This window comes from Cnephaeus nilssonii (genome assembly GCF_951640355.1).
Source record: "Cnephaeus nilssonii genome assembly, chromosome: 4".
Taxonomy (NCBI): domain Eukaryota; kingdom Metazoa; phylum Chordata; class Mammalia; order Chiroptera; family Vespertilionidae; genus Cnephaeus; species Cnephaeus nilssonii.
This window is the reverse complement of record NC_137075.1, coordinates 101,711,512-101,739,197: the sequence shown is the minus strand read 5'-3', so window position 1 is coordinate 101,739,197 and position 27,686 is coordinate 101,711,512. Positions and strand designations below refer to the sequence as shown.

General features: G+C 55.0%; 1 protein-coding gene across 2 annotated transcripts in view; it reads right to left on the bottom strand.

Moving 5' to 3' along the window:
• The window catches only part of ITPK1 (inositol-tetrakisphosphate 1-kinase), a 135,161-nt gene that overhangs the window by 102,593 nt on the left and 4,882 nt on the right, over positions 1 to 27,686 (bottom strand). For both annotated transcript variants that reach the window (XM_079768878.1, XM_079768879.1), the window contains exon 3: positions 878 to 902. In XM_079768878.1, the coding sequence (XP_079625004.1) occupies positions 878 to 902 (25 nt within the window). The remainder of the gene's footprint in view (positions 1 to 877; positions 903 to 27,686) is intronic.

The window sequence follows — 27,686 nt, the reverse complement described above, 5'->3', positions numbered from 1 at the left end:
TGCTAGAGCCATGACGAGGCTTCCAGGAACTGCCTCCTCCCCCAAAACAAACCTCAGCCTCCGGTGACAAGTTCAACCCACAGGCTGCAGAAAAGGGAGGCCAGAAGGAGAACTCGCCAAGGCTGCTAGACAGTTGGCCCCACTTCACCAGCCACCCTCAGGGCAGGCTGGTACATTCATCTCTGGGCCACAGAGTTAGCTCCAGGCCCTGGGAGAGCTTCTCTCTGTCCATCCTTCCTTCTGCCTCCAGCCAATGCGCACCTAACCCAAGTCCACTCTAGGGTGAGGCAACATGGGGTCAGCCCCCCACTGATTCAGTACACCCAGGAGCCAGGGGCCCAATGGGAAGGTCAGGTTTGGTCTGACAGCAGAAAAGGGGTGCCAGGGGGAAGGCACACACTGACTTGGGGAGTGGGGGGACAGGAGTGGTCTTGGAGATGACACCACTCACAGGAAGGACTGATATAGGAGAGGGCTCACCCCCAGGACCAAACCACCCAGGCAAGAGCAGGGGGCTCGTGCTCCCTCAGCAGAGCCTGAGGACAGGCACAGACAAACTGTGGGGGCATCAGGACCACGGACATCTGGCTGGGTGGCTATGCCCCCCTCACCCTGCCTACCCTTTCCCCCAAGAGCCTCATCTCTTCCCCCAGCCAGCTCCGTCCACGGACAAAGCCACAGCAACTCCATAAACCTGACAGGCCAGCAGCCCCAACCCAAGCCCTGCCCAGGAGGGAATCACAGAGGTTGGTGGGGAGAAGTTCAAGGCCAGATGCATGTGAAGAGGCGAGAGGCAGCGCCCAGACCCCAGGAGGGAAGAAGCTGAGCGCTGAAAGGCCCCAGCCTGAAAGGTGGGGGAGGCAGGGCCTGTACTCACCTGCACCACTTCTATCCCTCGCTTCCTGTGGAGGAAAACAAAGAAAACAAAGGTTACTGGGCAGGCAGGAAGTGTCCTTCCAGAATGTTCTCTACAGCCAGCTGAAGGCAGGAGGGGAGGAGAGCCGGCGGCTGCACCTCTCAGGCCATGCTCCCCAGAATGGCCTCACCTTCAAGGGGAAGGCCTATGAACTTCCAGGCGGTCCTCAAAGCCACCTTCTGGCAGAAAGAGAGGGTGGTTCCCCAGAAGAACTTGGCCAGGGTCCTACAGAGACCCCAGTTTTCCTCACAGCCGGCATCTCCCCTTCAACCCCTGGCCAGGCCTCTGTCAGGGCAGCTCCAGCCTGCACTGCCCGAGGCCCCTCCCACCCCCATATTCACTCCCCTATTCACCCCCAACGCTGGTCACACACCTTGGCCTGGTTCCCAGGTCTGGCCCAGCCTGTCCCACTCCAGCCCATCCACTCTCCCTCATGCAGGAGCCCCCAAACCTTCAGTCCTTCCGGCTGCTTGTCCACTCCCAGCTATCTCTGGCCCCCACTGACACCCTGCCCACCCTCTGACCCTGGTTCAACCATCTCAGCCTCACCGACTTCCCCCGGAGTTGGGCCTCATCTCCGTCCTCTCTCCCACAATCCCAGGGCCTCTGATCTCCAATACCAGTGCCCTGACTCACCTGCCCCATTACAGAGCCTCCCAGGGGGTGGGGGTCTCCCCAGAGCAGCAAAGGCTCCCTGACGATTCACTCACCTTGGCCTTCCCCGCCCCACATTCTCACTGCAAGCAGGACTACAGGGCTGGGCCGCATCTCCAAGCCTTGGTCTTTACCTTCCACCTCAGCCTTAGGATTGGGCTCGCACAAAAATGCCCCCAGGAAGCCAGCCCTGACCCACCTTCCCCCCTACCCCGGCCCTCTGTCACTGGGGGCAGTGCTGGAGAAGCACAGGAGTCAGTATATACCGTAGACGGCATGCCCACTGCCATGCCCATGCGCATTTTCCTGGAAAAAAGTCGAGGGCTCCTGTAGATGCTCAGGGCTGGAACCAGCAAAGGTCAGGTATCCAGTTTCCTGGCTCACATCCCTTCCTTAGAGCAGGGACCGTGGCAGATTCAGTGACTGTGTGCCCCAGGCCTAGCCATGGTGCCCGCCTAGCATATAGATGCTCCGAAAACCTAAGTATGTAAACCATAGCTCAGTTCCTGCGCCCAGCCTGGCCGGGCCTGGCACTCAGGGGGCACAACAAATGCAACAGCCACAGCTCAGGCCCTGAGGGAACAGGCCCTGTCACCTCACATGGCACAGCTGAGGGGACACCTACCAATCTTACATTTGTTGGCTCGCTCATGCAACAAGTGGGCCCCAGAGCCTTCCGAGAGCCCGGCCAGGAGCGGAACCTCACAGGAAGCCACTACGTGAGACAGCAAGATTGAACAGAGATGGCTCACCAGGACAGACTGGACACAACAGCACAGCCAGCATCGCCAGGACCTGGGCCACACCCGGTCACCAGCTCACAACCCACACTATTTCGGAGCCCTGCCTCATTCCCAGGTTGTCCTGGCCCCATATGAGCATCAGGGACAGTAAACTGCCACCGTCACTCGGCACTCAACTGGAACTAGACAGGTTGGGCTCCGTGTACCACCCGACCCCCGACCCTTCCCTCCTCCCCACCCCCCGCTTCTGGACAGAAATCTTAAACAGTTGAGGGAGAAGTCCCCAGGAAAGCGCCAAATGACAAGAACGGGGCCGCACGACAGGAAAGACAGGGACACTGAGGAGCCAGAGGGCATGTGGACGTGACCCACACCAGGTGCAGGGCCTCCCTGGGTGCCGGCCAGGGCCTGCGTCTTTCCCTCTGAGTTAATCTTTGCGGCATCCAGATTATCCGCGTGTGCCTGTCATTCTCCCGAGGAAGCCTAGTCATTTCCACTGTGCATGTGACATCTTCCCAGACAGCGCTCCCTCCCCCAGTCCTACAAACAAACAGGTCTCTAACTTTGAAAACAGATGGAACCCGAAACATAAAAGAAACAAAGTAATGCTGAGAACGGACAGGCTGAAACCCTGAAGTGGGGTTGACCTCCCAGGAGTGAGAGCACAGTTCCTGGGTAGCTCAGGGCTCCAAGAACAGGAGAAACTGCGACTCTGGCAGAAAAGAGGGGGCTGAGTTCCCGTCAGTCCAGGCCCTACCACGTGCACCATACCCCCTGGACGGTGTGGGAGCTGAGGCACCCCCAGTGCCCACCGCACAGATGCCCCCCAGCACCAAGGGAGGGGCAGTGGTGGCCCATTACTCGGATGAGCAAGCTGAGAGAGGCCTGAGCTGGGCAAGCCTGGCCTGCATACTCCAGGACCCTGGTGTAACTGGGGACAAGGAGGGGCAGGTGAAAGATGCGCAGCCGCTCAGGAAAACACAATGAGAACCTGCTGAGCTGCCTTCCTCGTGGGGAACTCCTGCAGGACAGAGGTACCCACAACCTCCATTCCCGAGCAGCAGGCTCCTGAAACCAGCCATGACCAGAAAGTCCAGAAGCTGAATCCTAACACCAAAGGCGAAGGGGCGAGGAAGGGAGGGAGGGAGGGAGGCAGGAGCAGGGAGAGAAGGAAAGAGAAACCAGAGAGCTGGTTGTCAAGTGATTAGCTGCTCCTCACGGAAACCCCAACTCCAGGATCCCACCCACAGACATGCAAACATGCCCAGTGTTCCAGGCTGTGGCTGTCAACTGCCACGCCCGCTGTCTGTGATAGCAACGGACGGGCAGTGAGCTCTCCCCACCCCCAAAGAAGGGGCACCCACATCAGGGAATACTAGGCGGCAGTTAACAAGAATGAGGGCCCTAGCCGGTTTGGCTCAGTGGCAAGAGCGTTGGCCCGCAGACTGAAGGGGCCCGGGTTCCATTCCCAGTCAAGGGCAGGTACCTTGGTCGGGGTGCGTGAGGGAGGCAACCAATCAGGTGTCTCTCTCACATTGATGTCTCTCTCAGTCTCTCCCCCTCCCTTCCCTCTAAAAGAATGAGGAAGTGCTCCAGGCACACACGGGGCATTCACGCTCTCTAAGACACGGCTACGTGACCTGAAGCTGTAAAACCCTACGCGCAGCAGACATTATCTGGGTTAAGCACAACAACCAGTACACAGAACGAATCCGAAAGCACTACAAGAAAATGGTCGCAGGGTGGCCTCTTGTCGGAGGCCAAGTGTGGCTGGGGGCGGGGGGCGGGGGGGGAGACTTCCTTTTCACTGTGCATGCCCCTGCATCTCTGGCATTTTGTGCCATGTGCCTCTAATATAATCTCAAAAACTAGAGAAGTAACTTTCTTTGAACTATCTTTTAAATGATAGGTAACACTAGCTACCAGCATTCCCAGTGCCTGGCATGAAGCAGATGCCTGATAAGGACATGAGTCAATCGACTGACTGAAGTGAGAGAGCTCAGGATTCACCAGGAGAGCTTCCAAATGCTCAGAGCAGCGGCAGCCACACCCACTCCGGGCCAGGGGCTGCCACGCGTGGGAACATTCGATTGGATTCTGAGCCCATTTAAAGACTCGGAACCTGGAAAACAGACCGGAGTTTGTCAAGCACCTAGGTGTCCCTGGGGAGCGGCCAGGTGTGGGAACGGCTGCTCGTCCACCGGAAGCAACTCCTCGAGCTGCTGGTAGCAGGACCAAATTTGCCCAAGAAAGGGGGGAGGGGAACAGGTTTCATTCCAGGGCAGCCCTGCCCGATCTTGGGACAGGAAGAAAGGGCACAAAAGAACCATAAAGAGCTGTGAAGCTCACAGTCTGGGCACAGGTGCAGGCCACGGGCAGCCCCAGGAGAGGACAGGAAAGTGTATCTCACAGAACCTGGGCACATTTCCATCTTTGCAACCACGGTGGTGCCAGGAGGTGGTGAGAATCCCAGGACTCAGCTGACCAGACAGTTCAGGAACTGTCTATCAAAATGGAAGAGGTGGGGTACGTCCCCAAAGGAGAGCATGGAACCAGACCCAACTGTACCTTGTGCCTCAGTTTCCTCGTCTGTCAAATGAGGAGAATCCTGGAACCCAGCCCAAGGGGCTGCTCTGCCCTGCCTTCCTACTTTCGGATCTGCCCTCCTCAGTCCTGCATGGTTCCGAAGGGCAAACAACTGAGGGGCAGCCACGCCCCCCCTCCAGGGGTTGGTATGTGGCCTGGCACCTCACATAGTTGTAGGATGGGTGTGCAACCTGAGCCAGGCCATCCCTGACCCTTCCCAGGATGGGTCCTGGGGACTGCCAGCAGCAAAGGGCACAGCCACTGCTGCCTCTGTGTGCTCAGACTCTCGAGGTCACGCCAGGAGTAAAGGCCAGCATTCTCTGCCCGAGGTCAAGGCCCTGACCCAGACGGCCTAGAGCCTGTCTTCTCGGGGCTTCCAGCTGCGGGGTTTTGCTGAGACCAGTTTACACCGAGTTTCTGTCACTGGCCACTGCCCTGCTTACTACAGCAGGTCCTCAGTAAGTGACAGTGGCCACCTGGTCCTGGAGTTGACAGAAGTTACCCTGGGTGACCTGCCTGGAGGGAGAGGGGATGGCAAAGGAGCCTGACAAAGACGACCCAAGGCAGGAGGAAGAGAAAAGAGCTCCCCAGAAGCCCAAGAGGCAGGGCCATCAAGAAGGAGAAGCATCCATGCCACAAGGCCATGTCAGGCCCTAGGCACAGGCCATGGATGTGACATCAGGAAGGTTATCACTAGACACCTTGGAACTACGACCCCCATCGAGCAGCAGACCTGCAAGGCCCTGTGAAAACCAGCAGTAGGCTCAGGACATGTTGCTGAGCCACCCTGGGTCTCAGCTTTCGCATCTGTTAAATGGGTACACCTTTTGGTCCAATAGGACTTTTCCGGGCAGGTATGAGACCTGAGGGCTACAAGCAAGTGAAGCCTGTGAAATGGTGCATCAGCAGGGGAGAGAGATGCAGGCCGAGACACAGAGGTTCCCTCTGACCAACGAGGAGAGACAGTCCAGTAACAGCTGGAAGAATTCCAGAAGCTTAAAGAGGGCAGAGCAGTGACCAACGCTTGAAGCTTGAAAAAACGGGGCCCCTCATCAAGAACCGCTTTCCCGCAATGTGCAAGGTCACAGCCACGTGCAAGCCGCCCCTGAAGAGAGGGCCCACAGGATCAGCCGGCTGTGCAGGGAGACCAGGTCTCCAAGGAACAATGTCACAGGAGAGGGAATCGACCCAGAAACGCAGGCTCCCCCCACCAACGGGCAAGGAGAAAGCAGCTGCACCTGCACAGAGCTAACACCCACTTAGAGACGAAGTGTGTAATTATGCCCGTGCTAAGCCAGGCACACTCTCATCCAAGCTGTTCAGAGCACACTTTGGTAATCACCAGATTTCCGAAGCCCCAATACAAAGTCCCTTTATACCCACAAAGCCTGCAGGCAACCGCCTCCCGCTCTCCCTGCCCTGCCAAGGCCCCGGGGTTCCCTGAACAGGTGGCTGGGCCTCCTCTCACCCGTGCATGCAGAGGACATGCTGTTCCCGCTGCCTCAGAAGACACCCCAGCACCAACACGTAGCCCACCCTCCTTGGCTCCCCCACCTCGCAGCCGCCCGGGCCTCTGCACCCCAGCACCGAGCCCAGATGCGGAGGCGGCCTAGCTGAAAGCTCCGGGCAGACATCAGTGCTGGCCACCAGCACTGGCAGCTCTCCTCCTCTAGGAATTCCGCCGTGCAGCCCCACCCCCAGGTTAGGCAGAGCGGTGTGCCCTGCTTTGGCCAATATCACATCCAAGTAGAAGCATTCAACTGCCAGTACCCGGCGTCCTGGCCAGTCCTCCTGGACCTCAGCGACTGTAGGAGCACGAGGACACCGACAACTCCCAAAGCCAGTCCAAACCCATTCCTGGAAAGAAACTGGGCTGGTGGCAATGAAGCCAGGCCGGGACCCAGAGAGAGACTATTCGGCTAGCAGTGGTTCTCACCCAAGCCATTCTGCCCCCAGGGGACATTTAATAACCTGAAGACATTTCTCTGTCATAACTAGGCAAAGTTCTACTGGCATCCAGAAAGTAAAGGCCCTACAGTGCACAGGACAGCCCCTTAAAACAAAGAACTATCCGGCCTGAACTGTCCACGTTGCCGAGGTTAAGAATGTGGGATACAGAAGACCAGCACTGAGCCACCACAGGGAGGGCACCAGCCCTGGGGAGTCACACCGCTCCAGAGTAATCACTGAATAGGCTATAAACCTTTGTTGCAAACCTCCCAGGGTTGCTTGTTATTGCAGCCTAACCTGGCCTATCCTGACGGAGGAAACAAGGCTTGTGTCCCCTGTCTGTATCCCAAATTCTTACAGTACCTGGCATGTGGCGTTTGGAAGTATAGCATACAAGGTATCGGGGGTTGGGGTGAGGGTGCGGGGAAATAGTGCCCGTCCCTCCTCTCATCAAAGCCTCCCAGGACGGACCTTGTTCTATAAAAACACCCAGGCCAGACACAACTGAGTGCATTTGCACCAGCTGCTCCCTCTGCTAGAAGCTGTTCCCTCTGCTAGAATTCCTTTCCTCCCTGGCAAACGCCTGCTCACCCATCAAAAACAGCTCAAACGTCATCCTCACAGAGAGGCCGTTGTCTGGCCCTTCCCAGGGCAGCAACGATGGCTCCTTAGGCATTCAGCCCTCTGACACTTAAGACTGCTCTGTGCTTGGCTTCCGACGGTGAGCCCCTGAGGCCAGAGACGGTGCCCGCGGCAGACCCCGCCGCTGGCTGGTGCTCTCAAGTACTTGCTGAATAAGCATCCCAGCCTCCCAGTGCCAGGCTCCAGCCCAGAGCCATCCCTGCCCGTTTGCTTCCTGGGCAGCCTGGCTCACTTGCTGATAGTTTCATAATTTGGATTTTCCTCCTATTAATAGTTCCAGAAACTGAAATGCCCCAATATAAAGGCAACATATGAACAGAATTATAAAGCCAGCACAAACATTTGAATTGTTTGGACAGCTCCAGGAAAGAACCAGATAAACTGGAAGCTGCCATATGTCTCTCTCTCTCTCTCTCTCTCTCTCTCTCTCTCTCTCTCTCTCTCTTTTTTTTTTTTTTTTTTTTTTTTTTGAGGAGGAGGAGGAGGGTGGCGTGGCACCCTTCCCCTGATTGGGGTCTAAAAACCTTCCCTTACAATAGGTGCCCCACCTGGAGGAGGCAGGGGAGGGCAGGCCACAGGGCACCCAAGTGCACCTCGGCGTGAGTCTGTGTTCCTGCAGAGCCGAATCAAGCGCTTGGTTGGGAAGCGGGAAAGCAGGAAGCGGCTTCTCTTCAGGAACCCAGGATGTGGGTGGAAGGCAGAGGCAGTGACTCACCTTCCCGGGAAAGCAGAACCTCCAGGGCGGAGAGGCCTCTGCTGCTAAGGCACCTTTAAACACACCTCAACGTTCAGGATGGGGAAACTGAGGCAGGAGTGGGCTGGAGATTACCCAAGGATGTGTTCTGCTGCATCCAAAGTGTCACCTTTTCAGACTGGAAATCACCCCAAATTTTTCATCTGAAAACTAATGTTGAAATTCCCTTAATGGTGCTGGACACACCCCTACCTTTTAATATAAATATTCTCTACTTTGATGTCTTTTTAAGGTTTTTACTACCCCCTTGCAAGTGCTGTAATTTTTCTTTCTCCTAAATAGAGATGGGCCCTAAATTGCAGGGGGAGGTTATAAGAGCAAGAGAGGCTGCAGGAAGAGCCTGTTCCAGACTCCCACCACCACTACCTCCAGCTGTTAGCCTCCTGCCTCAGGGCTAATGACTCAGAGGCTCAAAATCTTCGCAGCAGTTGCTCATTCCCAAGAATGCTAAGTCATTTATCATCAGTCTAAAAAGCTAGGTAAGCTACAGAGGAAGGAAGATGACAGGCATTCCTGTGCGGACACTTCCCTCCTTGGCACCCATGGGGGAGGGAGAAGCCTGCCCAAGGCCTGAATCGTTTCTTCTGCACCTATCCTCAAGGTACCAAAGCTCTTACAGTAACTGCTCAGGCCCGGCTGGCATGGCTCAGTGATTGAGCATTGACCTATGAGCTAGGCATTAGTCAACAGAGCCAAATATCAACAGTACAACTATTGAAATTTCTTTTGAGAGCCAAATTTTTTAAACTTAAACTTCTTCTAACGCCACTTCTTCAAAATAGACTCGCCCAGGCCGTGGTATTTTGTGGAAGAGCCACACTCAAGGGGCCAAAGAGCTGCATGTGGCTCAAGAGCCGCAGTTTGCCGACCACTGAGCTAGGAGGTCACAGTTCGATTCTGGTCAGGGCATATGCCCCGGTTGTGGACTCAATCCCTAGTGGAGGATGTGCAGGAGGCAGCCGATCAATGATTCTCTCTCATCATTGATGTTTCTATCTCTCTCCTTCTCCCTTCCTCTCGGAATGAATAAAAATATATTTTTAAAAATAAAAAAGTAAGTGCTCAGGTATGTGTCCCAGCCTGTGTTTTGGGCGGCTGACACTTCTGAAGGCTGTGCTCCCCAGCAGACTGAACATCCCCACCCACCGTTCCTGCGAACACTCCCAGCGGGTGGAGGGTTCAGAGTTCCTTGAGCCCTGCCATTGTGGGGGAGGAGGAGTCTCTATCCTGTGCTGGGTCTCCAACCGCACAAGCCCTGAGTTCCCCTCTGACTGTCATCAGATGTTTGCTGGGCTTTTCTGTCCAGGCCTGGGCTGGCCCAGGAGCAGACAGACCTCTAAGCCATAAGCCATAAGCCATAAGCCCTGCATAGAGAAGCAGGTGGCCAAGGAAAGCAAGTCAGCGAACTGCTGTGTGAACCACAGGCCCCTGAATACAGCAAACATCTGGGATGGCAGGGGCACGGGAAGGTGACAGAAGACGCTCTTGGAGCTGCGCCCTGGGGTGACCAGGAAAGAGGCTACCAACACAGGTCATCAGCAAGTACCATGCGCAGCTGGGGCAAAGCCAGGGCCTCTGGGCATTTGGGGTTTCCTGGGCCCCTCTGCACAGCACCAGGGTTGCTGTCACATCAAACCAAAGGTGAAGTTACCCTCACCAACAATCTCAAGAAACTTAAACTCTGAAACACCTTATTCAAATATTTCGCCAACCCCTCAACTATTAACAGGCGAGGGAGTGGGAAGGCAGGCCCAAGGAGTCAAGCTACAACTTTATCCATTGGTCTGTGATTGAGGGTAGGGAGCCTGGTTCTGACCTTGACCAGTCACTCCCCTTTCAGGCCCCATACATATACAGTATATGAACACTGTATTCATGTCCTATTGCTACTTAACAAATCAATACAAACGTACTGGTTGAAAACAACACAAGATATTCTCTTACAGTTCTGGAGGTGAGGAATCTGAAATGCGACAGCAGGGCTGATTCCTTCTGGGGGCTGTAGGGAAAGATCACGCCTTCACCTTTCCCAGTTCTAGAGGCTGCCTGCATTTCTTGGCTTGTGGCCACATCACTTTGACCTGTTTCTATTGTCACATCTTCTGTAACTTGGACCCTCCTGTCTACTTCTAAGGACCCTTGTGGTTTACATTTGGCCCTCTCAGATAACCCAGGATAATCTCCCATCTCAAGATCCTTAACCTTAACACAACTGCAAAGTCCCTTTCCCCATGTAAGGTACCATATTCAGGTTCTGGGGACACACTGGAAGGGGGGGAGTGGCATCTTCCTGTCTACCTAAAAACCAGGGCTCTTACCACTCTGCCACCCCACGAATCTCAGACGTTCCGTGTGTCCATGTGTGACCTGTGGGCAGATGAGAATTCATCCAGAGGTTTGTTGGGGGCCTTAGCAGTCAACAAGGAAAAGGCTGGTGCTCAGCCCCCACAGTGCCTGCAGGGTTCCAAAGGTATACTGGGCTTAACCAACACAGACACTGGGGTCCCTGGGAAGAGGCACCCAGGGCAGGGAGGAAGGGGACTGGGTGGTGGAGACCTGAAGCCCCAGGCCTGGAAGACTTGGCTGTAAGTGGTGAGGGGGTGATGATTCCTGACCCTTAGGTCCACCTGGAGACCCATGAGAGAGGACCAGACCAGCTACACCTTCCCACCCCGCACCCCAAAACACACACACACACACACACACACACACACACACATACACACACATACACACACACACTCACTCACTCCAAGGTCACCTGGCTCCACTGAAGGCCATGTCGCTCAGACCCTGCCAAGTGGCTCCAAGCAGCTACAGACACTCCCCACACGCAGAGGCGTCTGGAGCCGGAGCCCAGCACCCAGGCACACTAGCATCAACAGAGCCCACTCAGCCCCCATTAACAGGCCCAGGTGCCAGGCCCTAGCCCCAGCCCCCTTTCCAGATGCACTGATCTAAGGACTCTAGAGTCAGGCAGCGACTTCTTCTGGTGCCCCTGAGACCCTCAGATTCCAGGGAGGATTCCAAAGGCCTAGGCACAACTCAAACAAATGGGAGACAACACCAGTAATTCCTGGGCCCACGCTCCCCACACAGCCTGCTCTCCCCAAGCAAGGAAGAGAGGGAATAGAGGAGGAGGTGGGCTGGAGGGCCTACGAGCTGGCACTCCGATGGTCAATGTAGCATTAATTTCCACAGCTGCATTGGAGAGGGTGGCTGTCCTATTTTTTCAAGTGAGGAAATTCAGAGAAATTAAGAAACTTGCCTAAACATTATGCTAAGTGAAATAAGCCAGACACAGAAACACATATACTGCATGGTAATGCTTAAAAAAAGAAAGAAGAAAAAAAAAAGAGTTGAACTCATAGAAACAGAGTAGAATGGTGGTTGCCAGGGGCTGGGGGTGGGAAAAATGGGGAGAGGTTGTAAAAGGGTACAAACTTTCAGCAGTAAGATGAATAAGGCCATAGGATCTAGTGATGTACATAGTGACCTAGTTGATAACACTGTGTTATTTAGTTGAAATTTGCTGAGAGAAGTGTTTTACAAAAAAAAAAAAAAATTAAAAAGGTAAATATGGGAGGTGATGGGTGTTTTAATTATCTCAATGGTGGAAGTCCTTCCATGATTTATACATATATCAAATCATCACGTGGTACACTTTAAATAGCTTACCACTTTATTTGCCAGTTATACCTCCATAAAGCGGGAATACACATCCAAAGAAGCACATCCAAAGACTCACCGCACATAAGCACAGCAGAACCACAATCTAAAGTCAGGTCTTCCTGTCAGCAAAGACCACCCTCATCACGTGACCCTATGTGACCACCCCACCTGTGAGGGTGGGGTCCAGCCAGATCTGCGGGGGTGAGGCTTTCTGGGGAGAAACTGCTCTGGACAGAGCTGCTGCCCCTCCCTGCTCATCCATTGCCCCAGTGGGGACTAAACTCCCTCCTGAGACCCTTGACCCCTGGGTGGCCTGCAGAGGCACTTCCTGAGGAGCTGTGGCGGCCTCAGAGGCGGAGTGGGCACTGCCGTGCCCTGGGTTACTTAAGGCCCAGAAGCGGGAGGAACTGGCATGCCTGTCTCTCCTCCCCACGGGTTGACAGCTCGCTCCTTCAAGGACAATGGCGCCTCGAATGCACACTCTCCGAGCAGCGGGCACCCTTTCTATAAAGCAGAGGACAGGAAGCAGGTCTCAGCTCAGCCTAGGAAGAGGCTGCCAGCTCCCACAGGAAGGAAGATGCATGAGGCCGTCGGATCCAGTCACCACTCTTGGTGGGAGGGATTCAAGCTGAGGCGGGATGCCCACATCACGGAGGGCAGACTAGGACGTGGGGCAGGTGTTAGAGCTCGGGTCTCAGAGTCCCTCCCCATCTCTGAAGCTTTCTGAACCTACCAAGGAGAGCAATGGGCTGGCCACAGGACTCAGGTCCCAGGAAAGCAGAGGAGTTACAATGTGAGGCCGGCTGGGCCTCCCAAGGAGGAAAGAATGAGCCCCAGAGCCTGCTCCCAGCAGGCGGGCGCATACCCCCACCTCCTTCCTGCCCAGCCTCATGCCCTACCAGGCTCTGCAGCTGGGAGCCATGGCAACAGGCCCCAAACAGCTCAAGAAATCCCTCGGAGAGTCCCACGCAGGGTGTCACAGCTGCCACCAACCAAAGCCAGGAACCAGTGAGACACACCAAAAAGAGGAAGCCCTGGTTCCAGCCAAAAGAGAATGCTTGAGTGTGGCAAAGGGCAGCTCCCTGCCAAGAGACGCAGCCTCTGTCCTGAAGGCCACCAGGCCACCCTCCCGCTGTCCCTGCACACTCCCCTCAGCCTGTGACCCTCTACATCTGAGACACGACTCATAACCTCACTGCTCCTCAAAGTCTTTCTTTTTTTTTTTTTCCAATTTTTTTATTAAGGTATTATATGTGTACATATCTTACCATTGCCCCCCCCCACACCCCACTCCCATATATGCCCCCACCCCCCCCAAAGTCTTTCTGAGGCCTCCCTCGTGCACCCTGTCATCAAGGCCTCTGCGACACCCGTCTGCCCACCTCCTTTCCTTGTCCAGCAATCTTCACCCCATCTGCTCCTCGCACACCTGGCTTCATGCCCTCCCCGACAGGCTGGTTCTTCCACACTTCCAAACACCTGCCCACCCTGTTGGCACCTCGTCTGGAACGCCGCACCCCTTGCCCACTGTCCACAACACTGGCAGGCTCTTCCTTGTATGACCCTGCTGGAGGGCAGCCCGAGAAGACGGCCCCTGAGGAGCCCAAGGACCAGCAAACGATGCCTCCTCCTCAACACAATTCCTCCTTACCGAAGGACAGGGCACAGCCCGCTCTGTCCCAATCCTTGTGTGCTGGGGGCAGGGGGTCTCTAAAAGTCCATGCACACTTCCCTGATGCAGGATTTAATCTGTTCCACAACTCTCCAGGAATGATCCTAGTTGCCCTAATACGGGGGTGGGTAGAGGGCGCGTTTTTGTTTGTTTTGCCAGGTTTTCTTAAACTAAATGTCTCCTAGTGCCTCGCTTTCTCATGAACCACCTTTCTATCCAAGGTATTCTATTGATTCCACTGACCTCATGCATACTTCCTGAGAACCTACTGTGTGCCCAGCACGGTTTCACTGCCGAGACAGTGAACACGATGGAAAGGGTACCTGTCCTGAGCATAGACAGGAGGGTGAACAAGCCAATAACTGAAATAAGCATGTGGGAAATGTTCTGAAAGGAACACTCAAGCGGTTGAGACAGAGAAGGGGGATGGGTGCTGAGATCTAAAGTTATGAGGGAGAAAGAATCTGGTAGACAGCAGCAACAGAATATGCAAAGGTCCTGAGGCAGGAAAGAACAGCTGAAGAACTGAGAAAAGACCATGGTGGCAGAGCCCCAGTGGGGAGTGAGAGGGGCAGGAGGCATGTCTCCAGGGCCTGAGGGCCCATTCTTGTGCTATTTAGTAACCTGGGCCAAGAAGTTCTCTCTTTGCTTAAGCTCATCTGATCTGGCTCTTCTCTTACTTGCAGCCACAAGAATCCTGGCTACTACAACGTCCAAACCAAAACATCATATTCTACCACCTTCTCCACCAACCTGCGCCTCAACCTCTTATTTTTTTAAATATGGTTATATTGATTTTTTTTTTTTTTTTTTTGAGAGAGAGAGAGAAGACGGGAGAGGGAGAGAGAGAAACATTAGTCGGCTGCCTCCTATACATCTCCTACTGGGGACAGAGCCATGCAACCCAGGCAAGTGCCCTGACCGAGAATCGAAACGTAGTGCATGGCAAAACGCTCAATCAACTCAGCTGCACCCACCAGGACTGCACCTCAATCTTGAAAGCAACCACCACCACCCAGCCAGAGGCCTAGCATCACCCTCCACTTTTCTCCCGTGTCCCTATGCCAGTCACACAGAAGGGTTTCATCTGGACCTCTAGGCAGCCAAGGGCTGGTGGCCCCTCCACCAGGGAGGTGGCCTGCTGCATGCTGAATAGAGACCAGGAAGAGAAAAGCAGATGGCCACTCGGCTGAGGGAAAATGAGACACCCCCCCCCCCTTAACACAGGCTGGCTGATTGCATATAATTATGAAGGGGGAAACGCTCTTTAAAATTAGCTTCTCAAACGCAGATATAATTTCAAGTGTACCTTGCAGTGTGATTACAGCGACTGCCCCACAAATGTTTTATCCTTCAGGTCCCTCCGGGGTTTGGGGAGAGGACAAAGGCTTCCCATTGCCCAGGGAAAGCACCGGCCCAGGAAACCCAGCTCAGAACCAGCCTGGCTCCCCTCCACAGCTGGCTCGGGATTCTGCCCAAGGGTATTTGGTGTTCAAACTCAAGTCCCAAGAACAGCCAGTTCATAACAACAAGAACAGCTTCACTGATTGCATGCCTCCCATGGCCAGGTCTGTACTCTGTGCCTCAGTTTTTCCATCTGTAACATGGGTGTGACAATGGTGTTCGACTCTCCACATTCTGGGGGACTGAATGATGCCAGGCACATGGTGAGCATCTGGTCAATATCAACCACCACACTCCTCCTCTCCTTTAACCCTCAGGACAGCACTGGCCCCGCTGCACAGACGTGGAACCTGAAGTTCAGAGAGTAACATGAGCCATTCAGCTAGAGCAGGGGTGGGGAACCTTTTTTCTGCCAAGGGCCATTTTGATATTTATAACATCATTCACTTAATATAATTCACTTAATATAAATGCTGCTATAAAAAAAGCTCCTCGATTTATTGAATTTCGAGTCCTGCCTGCGGTTTGCCTTGGCAGGGCCAGACCCAATGATTTCTCAGGCCTTATACGGCCCGGCCAGACATTCCCCACCCCTGAGCTAGAGGGGGAGGAGCAGGGATGCAAACCCAGCTCTGCCCTAGTCTAAACTCCATACTCTTGTCACTCTGGATCCCTGCTGGGCTCAGGGGATGGTGGAAAGAGGCCACTCTGAGCTTCTCAGTATGCCACTGCTGGCCGGGCCGGCAGACCGACGGCACCCTGACCTCAGCGAGCAGCCCGGCCCTCCCAGCCTTGGCACACCACCCTCCTCAGCTCTCTAGGCTCTAGCTGGGTGGCTGACCTCCATCACTTCCCTCTACCCCAATGGGTGCCTTCTAGCCCTGGGGCCTCCACCTCCCAGGGTCCCCCATTTTATATACAACAGAACCAAGGCCCAGACTGAGAGGGGCCCGAGGTCAACAGGAGATAACACCCCGTCACCAGGCACCTGTGAAGAGGCCAGCAGGAGCCATCCCAATCTGCACATGATTACTTTTTAACGCACGTTTTGTGGTGGTTTTCACAAGTCAAATGTGCGCCTGCTCTAGAGAGACCATGGAATTGCGTGCACACAGGACGCCGTCACTTGACAGCCTGGCTTTTGGTTTCACCTGCTCTGTTCGTACCAGTTGATACACTGACTGACCCCTCCTCGGAACCTCACATAACACACCTAAACAACCTGACACTCGGGTCCTAATGGCAGTCCATCCGCTAGACCAAAAGCAGTGGGTTACAAATTTGCTCCCCAGGGCTTCAGAGCTGGGGACTCTGAGGAAGCCCACACAGCTAGACAGCAGAGCAAGGCCTGAGCTCCCAGCCCCACTTTCCCCACCTGGGACAGCCTCAAGAGGCCCCAGGAAGCTACAGTGCTTCGGGGCTGACACAGGTCAGGTCAGGCCAGCCCTGCTGGCTGTCCATGGCGGTCACAGTACCCTGCTGGCTGTCCATGGCGGTCACAGTACCCAGCTGGCTGTCCATGGCGGTCACAGTACCCTGCTGGCTGTCCATGGCGGTCACAGTACCCTGCTGGCTGTCCATGGCGGTCACAGTACCCTGCTGGCTGTCCATGGCGGTCACAGTACCCTGCTGGCTGTCCATGGCGGTCACAGTACCCAGCTGGCTGTCCATGGCGGTCACAGTACCCTGCTGGCTGTCCATGGCGGTCACAGTACCCAGCTGGCTGTCCATGGCGGTCACAGTACCCTGCTGGCTGTCCATGGCGGTCACAGTACCCTGCTGGCTGTCCATGGCGGTCACAGCAAAAAGGAGGCCCAGGGGAGCCCTCTCTTCCGCTGCTTCCCCACCAGCACTGCCTCTATTTGCGCCCAAAGGCCACGCCATTGAAAAGAGCCACTGGCCTATGAGAATGCTGGAACACCAGCTAGAGGCACACGGCAGCGGGGCCAGGGCTCTGGGCAGGGCAGAGCAGCCCCTGCTCCTCAAGGCTCCTCTGTTCCCCACTGGGCCCAGCACCCTGAGCCCTCTTCCAGACGCCAGCCCTCGGGTGCGCAGGGCCTGGTGTGTGGCCTCCCGCCCCAACGTGTAGTCCGGCAGCGCACCGGCCTGCTCTGACGGGAGGGCCAGGACAGGTGTGCTGAGCACCCTGCCCACAGGCACCCTGCCAGCTCAACAACCCCAATCAAACAGCCCACAGCTGCCAAGTCCTCCAGGCTCCCAGAGGAAGACACCTTCTCAAGGCTCCCACATGGGACAGAAACAGAGAGAGAAGCGATGGTGACAGACTGTTTCACCCAAAACACTGTGTCAAACTTCGAGGTTCCGCACAGCACAGGGCGGAGAGAGCCATCAGGCTCTCCCCTGGATTGCAGGCAGCCTTCCCCCAAGGCCCCCACCCCATCCCCACCCCCACCCCCACCCCCATCCCCACCCCCATCCCCATCCCCATCCCCACCCCCACCCCCATCCCCATCCCCATCCCCATCCCCACCCCCACCCCCACCCCCACCCCCATCCCCATCCCCAGCCCCAGCCCCACCCCCACCCCCAGCCCCACCCCCATCCCCATCCCTGAGGCAGGATTACAGGAGCCCTTTCTCCACTGTCTTCAGGGAACAGCCCCAACTTCCTGCAGGGGATCCCTTTGCCCACACCGACCCTGTGGCAGGGAACGGGCACTCCCAGCCCTAGCCACTGGTTCAGGGCCAGGCGTGTGGTTCGGGCTGATCAATCAGGGACAATCAGAATGAATCCCAGGCCCTGGGGGCCTGCGCCTGAGATGGAGCCAACCTGCCGAGGTCTGACTCCCAGCTGGGCCAAATGTGTGACCCCTGGGGGCAAGTTCTTTGACCCCTCTGTGCCTCCTTCAGTTAGAAAGCAGGGGCACTAAAGCCCCACCCGACAGACTGCAGTGCACATCAGGTGAGATAACGCACAGGAACTCCTCACATGGGTCTGGCTCAGAATAAAGGTCAGTTGTGAGAGCTCACCTTGCGCCACGTGGGCCTGAAATGAAACTCAGAGGCCAGGCAGGCAGGGAGCCCAGGTCCTGAGGACATCAACTGAGCCCCTGAACCCTCCTATACCTGGAGCCTAAATCTCCACTTTCAGGAGCCCCTTTACTACTGAGCCCAGTGAGCCCTGAGTTTCTGTCGGAACCAATACAGCCTGCGACTTGTAGGAATCAGCCACACATTGCTTTTCTACTCAGATCATTAAGTTCAGCCTGGCAACTCTCCACATCTGTCAGCTGACCGAGAAAGAGAACCAGAGGACATGGCTGCCCCATGGCGGCCTCCCCGCCAGCAATGGGGACAGATTTGGAGGCACGTGGCCCCATCCACAGTCTCACTCTCAGGGGAGTTCAAGCACATTGCACCCACAGAACTACTGCCCATGTTCCAAATGGCTGCCCACACACACACCCCCACACCCTTCCCAGGGGAGCATCCCAAATGCAAGGAGTTTGCCCCTTCAGCACTCCCAGAAAGGCTGGAGGAAAGACAAGACAGACCACCTGAGCCCACGAACCAAAATCACTCACCCTGGCCAGCCAGGGGCAGGGTCTGCCAACCATGGCCCAGAACAGAACAGAACAGAACAGAACAGGACCCTGGCCTCGTATGTGATCTGAGGTTCCCTGGAGGCCCAAGGCGGAGCACTTGTGGGCTTGGGAGCTGAGGCCCAGCCCGTCAGGCAGCGCCGCTGGGTGCACAAGCCAGCAAGGCCAGCTGCTCTGAGCTGCGAATCCTTGTCAGCTAAGACCCCTTCCGACTTGTAGATCATGGACCTCTGCACCTCACCGGCAGAGGTTTATTCTGCCATCACCTGTAGCCATGGCTGTGTGACCACCGACTGGAGGAGCGAGGGACAGCCCCCTTCTTCCATCAGAGCCCCTCTGGCCCTCACAGGAAAGGAGGCTGTTTGCATGCTGAGCCCTTCCGATGCACAAGCAGGGGCCCGACTCTCACCAGGGAGGAAATCGAGGCCCAGAGAAAGGAGCCAAAACACACCCCGTCACCCGTCCAGTCAGAGGCTGAGTCAGGGTTCAAATCCCACCACTGACCAAGCCACACACTGTCCACAGAACATCCACAGCACCAGCACTGCCCTACCCAGGAGGCTTCTGGGACTCCGTTCCTCGCTTGCCCATCTTCTGCCCACATGTGAGGGATACTCAAACACAAGCTCCTGGTAAAGAGCTCCGTGGCCGATTCCAGACATGAATTACAGTTACCATTTCCTGAGCACTCAGCGAGGGCCAGCTCTGTGCTAAGGACTCAAGCTGCCACCGCTCACCCAATCTGCAACACCAGCCTGCTGCAGGCTGGTCTGAAAATTCCCATTTCAGGTACAGAAGCCAAAAGGCTCAGAGAGGTTCATCACCAAAGTCAGAGCCAGAATGCAGCCAGCAGCCCCCTTCTGAGGCTGAGGGTCAGCCCCCCAGGCTTTTTAGGGTCTTTCCAAGGAGCTTCCAAGACCTTCTAGGCCTCTAGCATCAATAAGCAAAGCTCTAAGGTTCCCAAGGTGACCTCCAGGAAGGGACAGGAGAGTGGGCCATGCAGCCTCATCGCACCAGCTCAGGGAAGGAGCAGGATGAGGTGAGAATGGAGGATCCTGGGAATCGGACAGGCCGTCTGGAACAGAGCACTTCACAATGGGGCAGCCAAACTCAGCACCCACAGGACGGGTGGCGACGCTGCTGCATGGTGGCTGGGTGCTGGGCAGAGACATGGCCGGCCTCTCTGCCTGGGTGGGTATCGACTGAGTCAGCACCTACATTTCCCGACTCCAGGCAACTAAGGCATCCAAATGAAATTGAAAAGGAAAAGGAGAAAAGTTAACAACTAAGAAACACCGAAGACGGGCCGATGGAGAACTCAGACTAAAGGAAAGCCATCCTCTTGTCCTCTGCCTTCATTTACAGGGGAAAAAACACTGTCATGGTCAAGGGTTCAGCTTGAACAGACTGCTGTTCAAATCCTGCCCCCAGGGGAACCGGCCTTGAACCCGGGGAAGGTCACTTACACTCTCTGAGCCTCAGTTTCCACGTACGGACTGAGAGCCTTCCCAGCACCACGTCAGGCCGGTAGGTGAACTCGAGGAACAGGTATTTCCAGGGCTCAGCTGTGCTTGTACCACTAAAACAATGCCTCCCAGGAACGACTTTCTCATCTCAAGCAAAGGCTGGAATGTATTTTTGGAGGAGGATCCCTGCCCCCTCCACGCCAGGGCAGCCACATCAGCCCTGCAAGGGAACAAAGCTCAGACCTCACCAGCAGGGAAGCCTCCGTGAGGCCCAGAGGCTCAGGCCTGGACCTTCCTCCCATCCCATAGCAGCAAAGAACCGAGTGCCCAAGACTCCTTAAGCACAGGCCCTGGCATGGCTGCGCCGGGTCAAGGTGAGGGCCGGTCAAGGTGAGGGCCGGTCAAGGTGAGGGCCGGGGGCTTGGGGGCCAATTTCGCAGGAAACAACTCCTTCCCAACAGGATCCTGAAGCTCCTGCCCAGACATGCCCACAGGGAGGTGGAAACATCTGAAGGAATAGCCAGAATTCCTTTCTTTTCAAGAATCCCATAATGAATGTTAGGACTTTAAGAATAAAATTGTGTCCTGGCGGGGTAGCTCAGTTGGCTAGAACATCGTTGCAGGTTCCGGGCACATACAAGAATCAACCAATGGCCCTGACCAGTTTGGCCCAGTGGATAGAGCATCAGCCTGTGGACTGAAGGGTCCCAGTTTCTATTCCAGTCAAGGGCACATGCCCGGGTTGCAGGCTCCATCTCCAGTAGGGGGCGTGCAGGAGGCAGCCAATCAATGATTCTCTCTCATCATTGATGTTTCTCTCCCTCTCCCTTCCTCTCTGAAATCAATAAAAGCATATTTTTTTAAAAAGAATCAACCAATTAATGCATAAACAGGTGAAACAACAAATTGATGTGTCTCTCTCTCTCCCCCTTCCTCTCTGTCTAAAATCAATAAATTGTATTTAAATAAAAAAAAAAGATGGGGTAGATGGTGTGGTAGAAGGGGTCAATGGGGGGAAAAGGGACATATGTGACACTTTGAACAATAAAGTTTTTTTTAAGGATCTTAGAATCTTAAAGCAAAGAAGCTTTAGTGTCAAATCCAAGCTGTCCTGCCTACTCGCCCTACAACATGGGACTAACTCTGCATCTTTTTTCTGGGCCTTTGATTTCCCACCTGTAACACAGACTGGGATGTGAAACCAACAGTCCCACAGCAATGACATTCTTCATGGAGATGCCCACGAGCACAGGGTCCTGGGGGCAGGAGCTGCCCTTCCAGAACCAGCTTCCAGAGACGCACAAACACCCGCATGCGTGCCAACGTGCCCCCCTGCTCTCCTCTCCAAACGCCCCCAAGCCCCCCTGGGAGAACAGAAGAACATCCACACTGCCTGCACCCTCGTGCACTGCAGGGTGGAGCCTTCATGGCCTCAGGCTGTCTCTGGGGCTAGAGGGGACCCTGCAGTGCTCACTGGGTCCCCACAACCCAAGCGTGAATGGCATGCAGCAGACACTAAATAATACATGTCGTGAGACTGCACCAAGGAACACGAGGGGGCTTCTTACAGGAGATGGCTCCAGACATTGCGGGGGGTCATGGGGAAGGGGGAAGAGGGGGCGGCCCAGGAACCTGCACTAGGACCGGTGCCCCAGGGTGGGGACCGGATGTTTCCTCGCCTCCACACCCCAGCCCTCCACTGCAGGACAGAAACAGGGTGAGGCAGAAATGAAAGTGAAACTCCCACAGGGGCGTCCTCCCTGGACCCACCTACCTCCGCCCCGTCCTCCCAGGAGCAGTGAGCTGGGATGCCGGGCATGTCCTGGTCACCCCTGCTGGAGGACCCCCGCGCCAGGAAAGGACAGGAGGAGGAGGCAGGGAGGCCACCAGTCTGTGTGGAGTGGGGTTCCCCTCTAAAACATGTCAAAGTCCCAGGCCCCAGCTTGGTAGGTAGGACCTGGGAGATGGCCCCCTGGGGGAAGAGGGAAATCCTACCATTGACTAAGCACCTGCCATACGCACTTGCCCCAGAGGTGAGTGTACTTCACTCGCTTTACAGATGGAGGAGCAGTCATCACAGACAGCTAGGCAAGTCCTGTGCTCCAAGTTCACTGCCATGCCACCACCCACCACCCCCTGGGCCCAAAACTGCATGCAGAGGAGGCTCAGAAAAAAATGCCTGATTTTCTTCTGAAACTGGGTATCAAGACAATAGTACCCAGATGTTAAGTTCAGGAGGCAACCTGGCAGGGTGGAACCGGCATGGTTTCAGGCATCTACCAGCCCCGAGGGTGAGTCCCAGCTCTGCTACCCACACTGTGTGACCAGCAAGTCATCTCTCCCCTCCCTGAGGCTCGTGTTCTCATCCAGCTTGGAGGGTAGATGCAATAGGGCCTGGCCTTCACTACGCCCTCAAGTCTGGTGAACCACTGATCTAGGCGTGAGCAGAGGGGGATCTCAGCACAGCCCTTCTGAATGGAGGGCCGCCTGGACGTGCCCAAGCCCTGCTTCATGGCTCAGGCTCCAAAACCCAAGCACGCAGGTGCTGCTGGGAGCCGCTGGGTTTGCAGAGCAAGCTGCAGAGATCACCCTCTCCCAGCAGCGGCCTGACAATCAGCGCCGCACCAGGCCAGTCCCCAGGAATGAATCCTGTGCAAACCCCAGCTCCTGTCCAGCCTCCGGATCCACCTTCATATGCATCCCAGGGCAAACCAGCAGCCAGAGGCAATTCCTGTTTTAAAGGGGAAAGAGGATTGCCCAAAAGGTAGTGAGCACAGCGGAGCTGGGCAGGCCACCTGGGACTGCTGCCCTGCCTCACTCCTGTGACGGCCTCCTGTGACGTGTTCCTGTGACGGCCTCCTGTGACGTGTTCCTGTGACGGGCTCCTGTGACGTGTTCCTGTGACGGGCTCCTGTGACGTGTTCCTGTGACGGGCTCCTGTGACGGGCTCCTGTGACATGTTCTTGTGACATGTTCCTGTGATGGGCTCCTGTGACGTGTTCCTGTGACGGGTCCTGCCCTGCCTCGCTCTGTGACGGCGCTCAGGAGGCAGCAGCTGGCGAGTGCTCTAGGAACTGGAGGAACCTCATCCCACACAAAGGGCTCCCACAGACAAGACTGGGACCAACCAGCCTGGGACCGGTTACATCCCAATGCCCTTCTGTGTGTCCGGATTCTCCCTCCAGGGCGATGGGCCGCCCTAGAAGAATCTACCTGGTTGGGCTCCAGGAACACCAGCGCTGCGGGGTAACGAGTCCACGTTAGCTGTTTAACGTGGTGTTGAGCATGCCTGCCAGCTTTGGGTGAGGCCTAGTAATGACAGTTTCGGTTCCCCAGAGGAATCCTGAGGGCATGTATTAAAAGGAGACTCCCGGCCCAGCCCAGCTGGTGCGGCTCAGTGGTTGAGTGTCGACCTGTGAACCAGGAGGTCATGGAACCCAGTCATGGCACATGCCCAGGTTGCAGGCTCGATCTCCAGTAGCGGGCATGCAGGAGGCAGCCGATCAATGATTCTCTCTTATCATTGATGCTTCTATCTCTCTCTCTCTCTCCCTGCCTCTCTCTGAAATCAATAAAAACATATTTTTTTTAAAAAAAGAGAGACTCCCAGACCCCTGCCCTGGAGAGTTTTACGGAGGAAGAGGAGACACAAGGATGTGTGGTTTTCACTGGTGCCCAGGTGCTTCCTTTGTTGAACAAGATGGGCAAAAATTGGCCAAGAAAAAGGTGAATGACTATTAGAGAACAAGCATCTGTGTTTTCTGATGGTCTTAGGCGACCCTGCTAGCGGTTCTCAACCTGTGGTTCCCTCTCTCTTCCACTCTCCCACAGGTTGAGAACCGCTGCTGTAGAGCCTAAGACCACCGGAAAACACAGATATTTACATTACAATTCATAACAGTAGCAAAATTACAGTTATGAAGTAGCAACAAAAATCATTTTATGGTTGGGGGTCACCACAACACGAGGAGCTGTATTAAAGGGCCGCGGCATTAGAAAGGTTGAGAACCACTGCTCTGGAGGATGGACTCTCAGACCCTCTCATTAAATGTCACCCTGCAGAGAGGCTGCAGCCACCCCTGCCTCAGCGCTCTCCTGTTTGCAGGCTTCCTTGCAGCATTTTAAATGCATTTGTACGGGTCTACCTTCATCTCCTTACCATACATCCAGGTGCACAAGGCGGAAACCAGCACCAGCACAGAGCTGTCAGGGTGGACGGTCAGGGTTTGCTGAGTGAATAAAAGACTAGAGGAATGAAGCCACTGAGCTACTTCCTGGCCTGGGACACACCGCCTCACCCCCATCCATCTCCCCGCACCCCCATCCCTTCCATCTCCTCACCCCTGGGGTTTCCTTCCTGGCACAGAGCACTCCAGAGTCACAGGTGGCTTTTGGCTGAGCCACCGGGACATGGAAAAGGCTTCCAAACCTCACCAGTCAGTTCCTGCATTCACTAACAGGAAGCCTCCTGAGCTGCTACTATGTGCACTGGTAGAGGCACTGGGGTTTCAGCAGCAAATAAAACTGCCAAAGTCTCTACCTTCATGGAACCAACTTTCCAAAGAAGAGACAGACAGGGACGCACCATGAGCAAGTCCAATAGAGAGAAAGAACCAGCCAGAGCTGAAGATTCTGAGTGAGGGGGGAAAGGCGTCTCCCAGAAGCCATCTTTGGGAGGGACGTTGTCTGTGTGTCCAGATTCTCGCTCCAGGGGCGGTGGGGCACCCTAGAACCGTGGTCAGCAAACTGCGGCTCACGAGCCACATGAAGCTCTTTGGCCCCTTGGGTGTGGCTCTTCCACAAAATACCACGGCCTGGGCGAGTCTATTTTGAAGACGTGGCGTTAGAAGTTTAAGTTTAAAAAATTTGGCTCTCAAAAGAAATGTCAATCGTTGTACTGTTGATATTTGGCTCTGCTGACTAATGAGTTTGCCGACCACTGGGCTAGAAGAATCTACCTGGTTGGGCTCCAGGAACACCAAGAGCAGTTAACAGGGTGGGACAGTTTCTGGCCACCCAGGGTGGGCACCCAGCACCCAGGGACAGGAGTCTAGAGGTCCCTCATGGGAGTGTTTCTCAAATCTCCACAGCCGATGACATATCTACCCCCTGAGCTCTAAAAGCAGGGGTGGAGGCACCCCCAGGAGGTGTCATAATCCTCGGCCTGGCACCATGATGGGCCTACAGAACCCACCCCTGAGGCCCAGCGAGGGAGGCACAGACCACAGGGCAGCTGCTTTCTGAGGGTGGCACGGTGCAGGCAAGACAAAGCACCAGGTGGGATTCAAACAGCCCAACGGGAATGGCCTGGCCGCTCCAACAGGCACCGTGTTCACAGTCCAGGGGAACCAGGAGGGGGGTGGGGGGGAGGGGGGCTATCTGAAAGGGGGCTTCAGCAGGCAGCGGGAGGGGGCACTAGTCTTGGAGCTGCCACACCCACTGTGTGACCTTGGACAAGCCACCCTGTTGAGCCTGGATTTCCCGATCAGGAATCCAACCATCACCCATCCAGGCAGGCTTTCCGAAGACCAGCGGAAGGGGAAAGATTGGGGAGGGGGAACTCGTGCACAAAGGGGAAAGGTGTTTAAGACCATGCCTTTGCCAGGGAAGGAGTAGGTACACAGCTCCAGAATGATTTGCTTTCTAAAATGAATCTTACTTTTTCAAAGGAGGTACTAGAACACTCTTTAAAAAAAAAAGCTAGTGTACCAGCTGAATTCAAAATACGAGTAGGAACAAAAGCCCTATTTACATCCAACTGTTCAGGCGTTACTCTCATGAGGCACTTCACTGAGCATTTACTGAATGCCCCAAACCTGCTAAATCATGGGAGAAATAACCAGTGGGTGCAGGATGGCCCAATGGTTAGGAATGGGCCCCAGCCTGTGTGCAGGTGAGCCCAGCTCTGCCCAGTGCCTGCCTAATGCATTCAGCCCCACAATGTGAACTCAATCTCACCATCATAAGAGAAATGCAAATCAAACGTATCCTTCCTCGCCTGGCTGGTGTGGCTCAGTTGGTTGGACATTGTCCCAGGGACCAAAAGGTTGCTGGTTCGATTCCCAGTCAGGGCACATGCCCAAGTTGCAGGCTCAATCCCCAGTGGGGAGCATGAAAAAGGCAAGGCAGCCAACTGATGTTTCTCTCTCATCAATGTTTCTCTCTCTCTTGCCCTCTCCCTTTCTCTCTCTCAAAAAATAAAAATAAAATAAAAACAACATTGTCCAGTCCTCCCTCAGTGATTAGAGCGTTGGCCCCTACACTGAAGGGTCATGGGTTCGATTCCCAGTCAAGAGCGCGCGCTCGCGCTCTCTCTCTCTCTCTCTCTCCCTATCCCTTCCTCTCTGAAATCAATAAATATATATATATATATATATATATATATTTAAAAAAACACTTAAAGAAAAAGAAAAGAAATATGGTCCATCATTTTAAGAGCTGAACCACACAGCCATTAAAGAAATAAAACAAATAACACAGAACTGTCTCCAAATGAGGCAGCAATGTGCAGTTTCGAACGGTATGTATGCAGAGACCGTCATACGTGTGTGCCCCTTTGTACAAAAAACCTATGGACAGAGACTGCGACCGAGACTGCCAAGAGCCGGTCCCTGGGTGACCGGAATCGAGAACAAGAAGGAAACCGACTTTTCATTGTGTACTTTGAGTCCTTTGATTTTCTTTTAACATGTACGTGTATTAATATTCAAAATGACAAAGAAAGCAGTAACTGTTAGCCAATAATAATAACATGAGTGCTCATAGAGACTCCTGGCATTTTCAGGAACCCCAACACAAACTCTTCTTGAATCGTCAAAATGAAAGTAGTATCTTGCCTTAACATCTAATTTTCTCTAGTTCCCCATCTATTAAACAGGTGAGGACAGCACCCCTGCCTCCAGGGGGCTGGAAGGTTCAGAGGGGTCTCGTCTGAAAGGAGAAGACACGGGGTAGCCCCTCCTTAACCGTGCCCGCTGGGCCCACACACCCATACCGCCCACAGCCAGCAGGATGATCAGTTAGCATCCATATGGACCTCAGGGTCGCTCACACACTGCCCAAACCAAGAACACTAAGTCTACAAATGCCAACGACCCTGGAATAGAGGCGTCCACGGGCAGGGGCCCATTCACCCGCTCCCCCAGGTCACCAACAACAGAAAAAGGATAGCAGCAAGCACCGTTTACGGAGGTCCAGGCATTCCACATGCCCGCACTGACTCCTTTAATGCACACGACATCCCCAGACTAAGTACTGTTACCATCCTCACTTTACAGAAGAGGAAACTGAGGCACCAAGGGGTTAAGTCACATGCCCAGGGGGCCTGGGGCCCAGGCAGTCTCATCAACAGACGACAGTGTCTACCCGGCCGCGTCTCCCCCCGTGAGCCCAGTTTACTCCGGGCGCTTGCGGCACGTGCTCATCTGCAAGGCTGGGATATGACAGTCCCCATGCATTGCTGCAAAGGAAACCTAAGTCCTCCTCCCGCCTCACCTCCCCCCACAATGATGCCAACGCCCGACCGTAAGACAAACAGACCAGCATCATTTAATCCTGGAAAAGATCCGCCTTCCTCCCCGCTAAGCATCTCCGGAAGCATTCCAGCTAAGAACGGTAAGCCATCCCCGCAGAAGGGACCCAGCGACAACCCCTTGTGAAGGAATG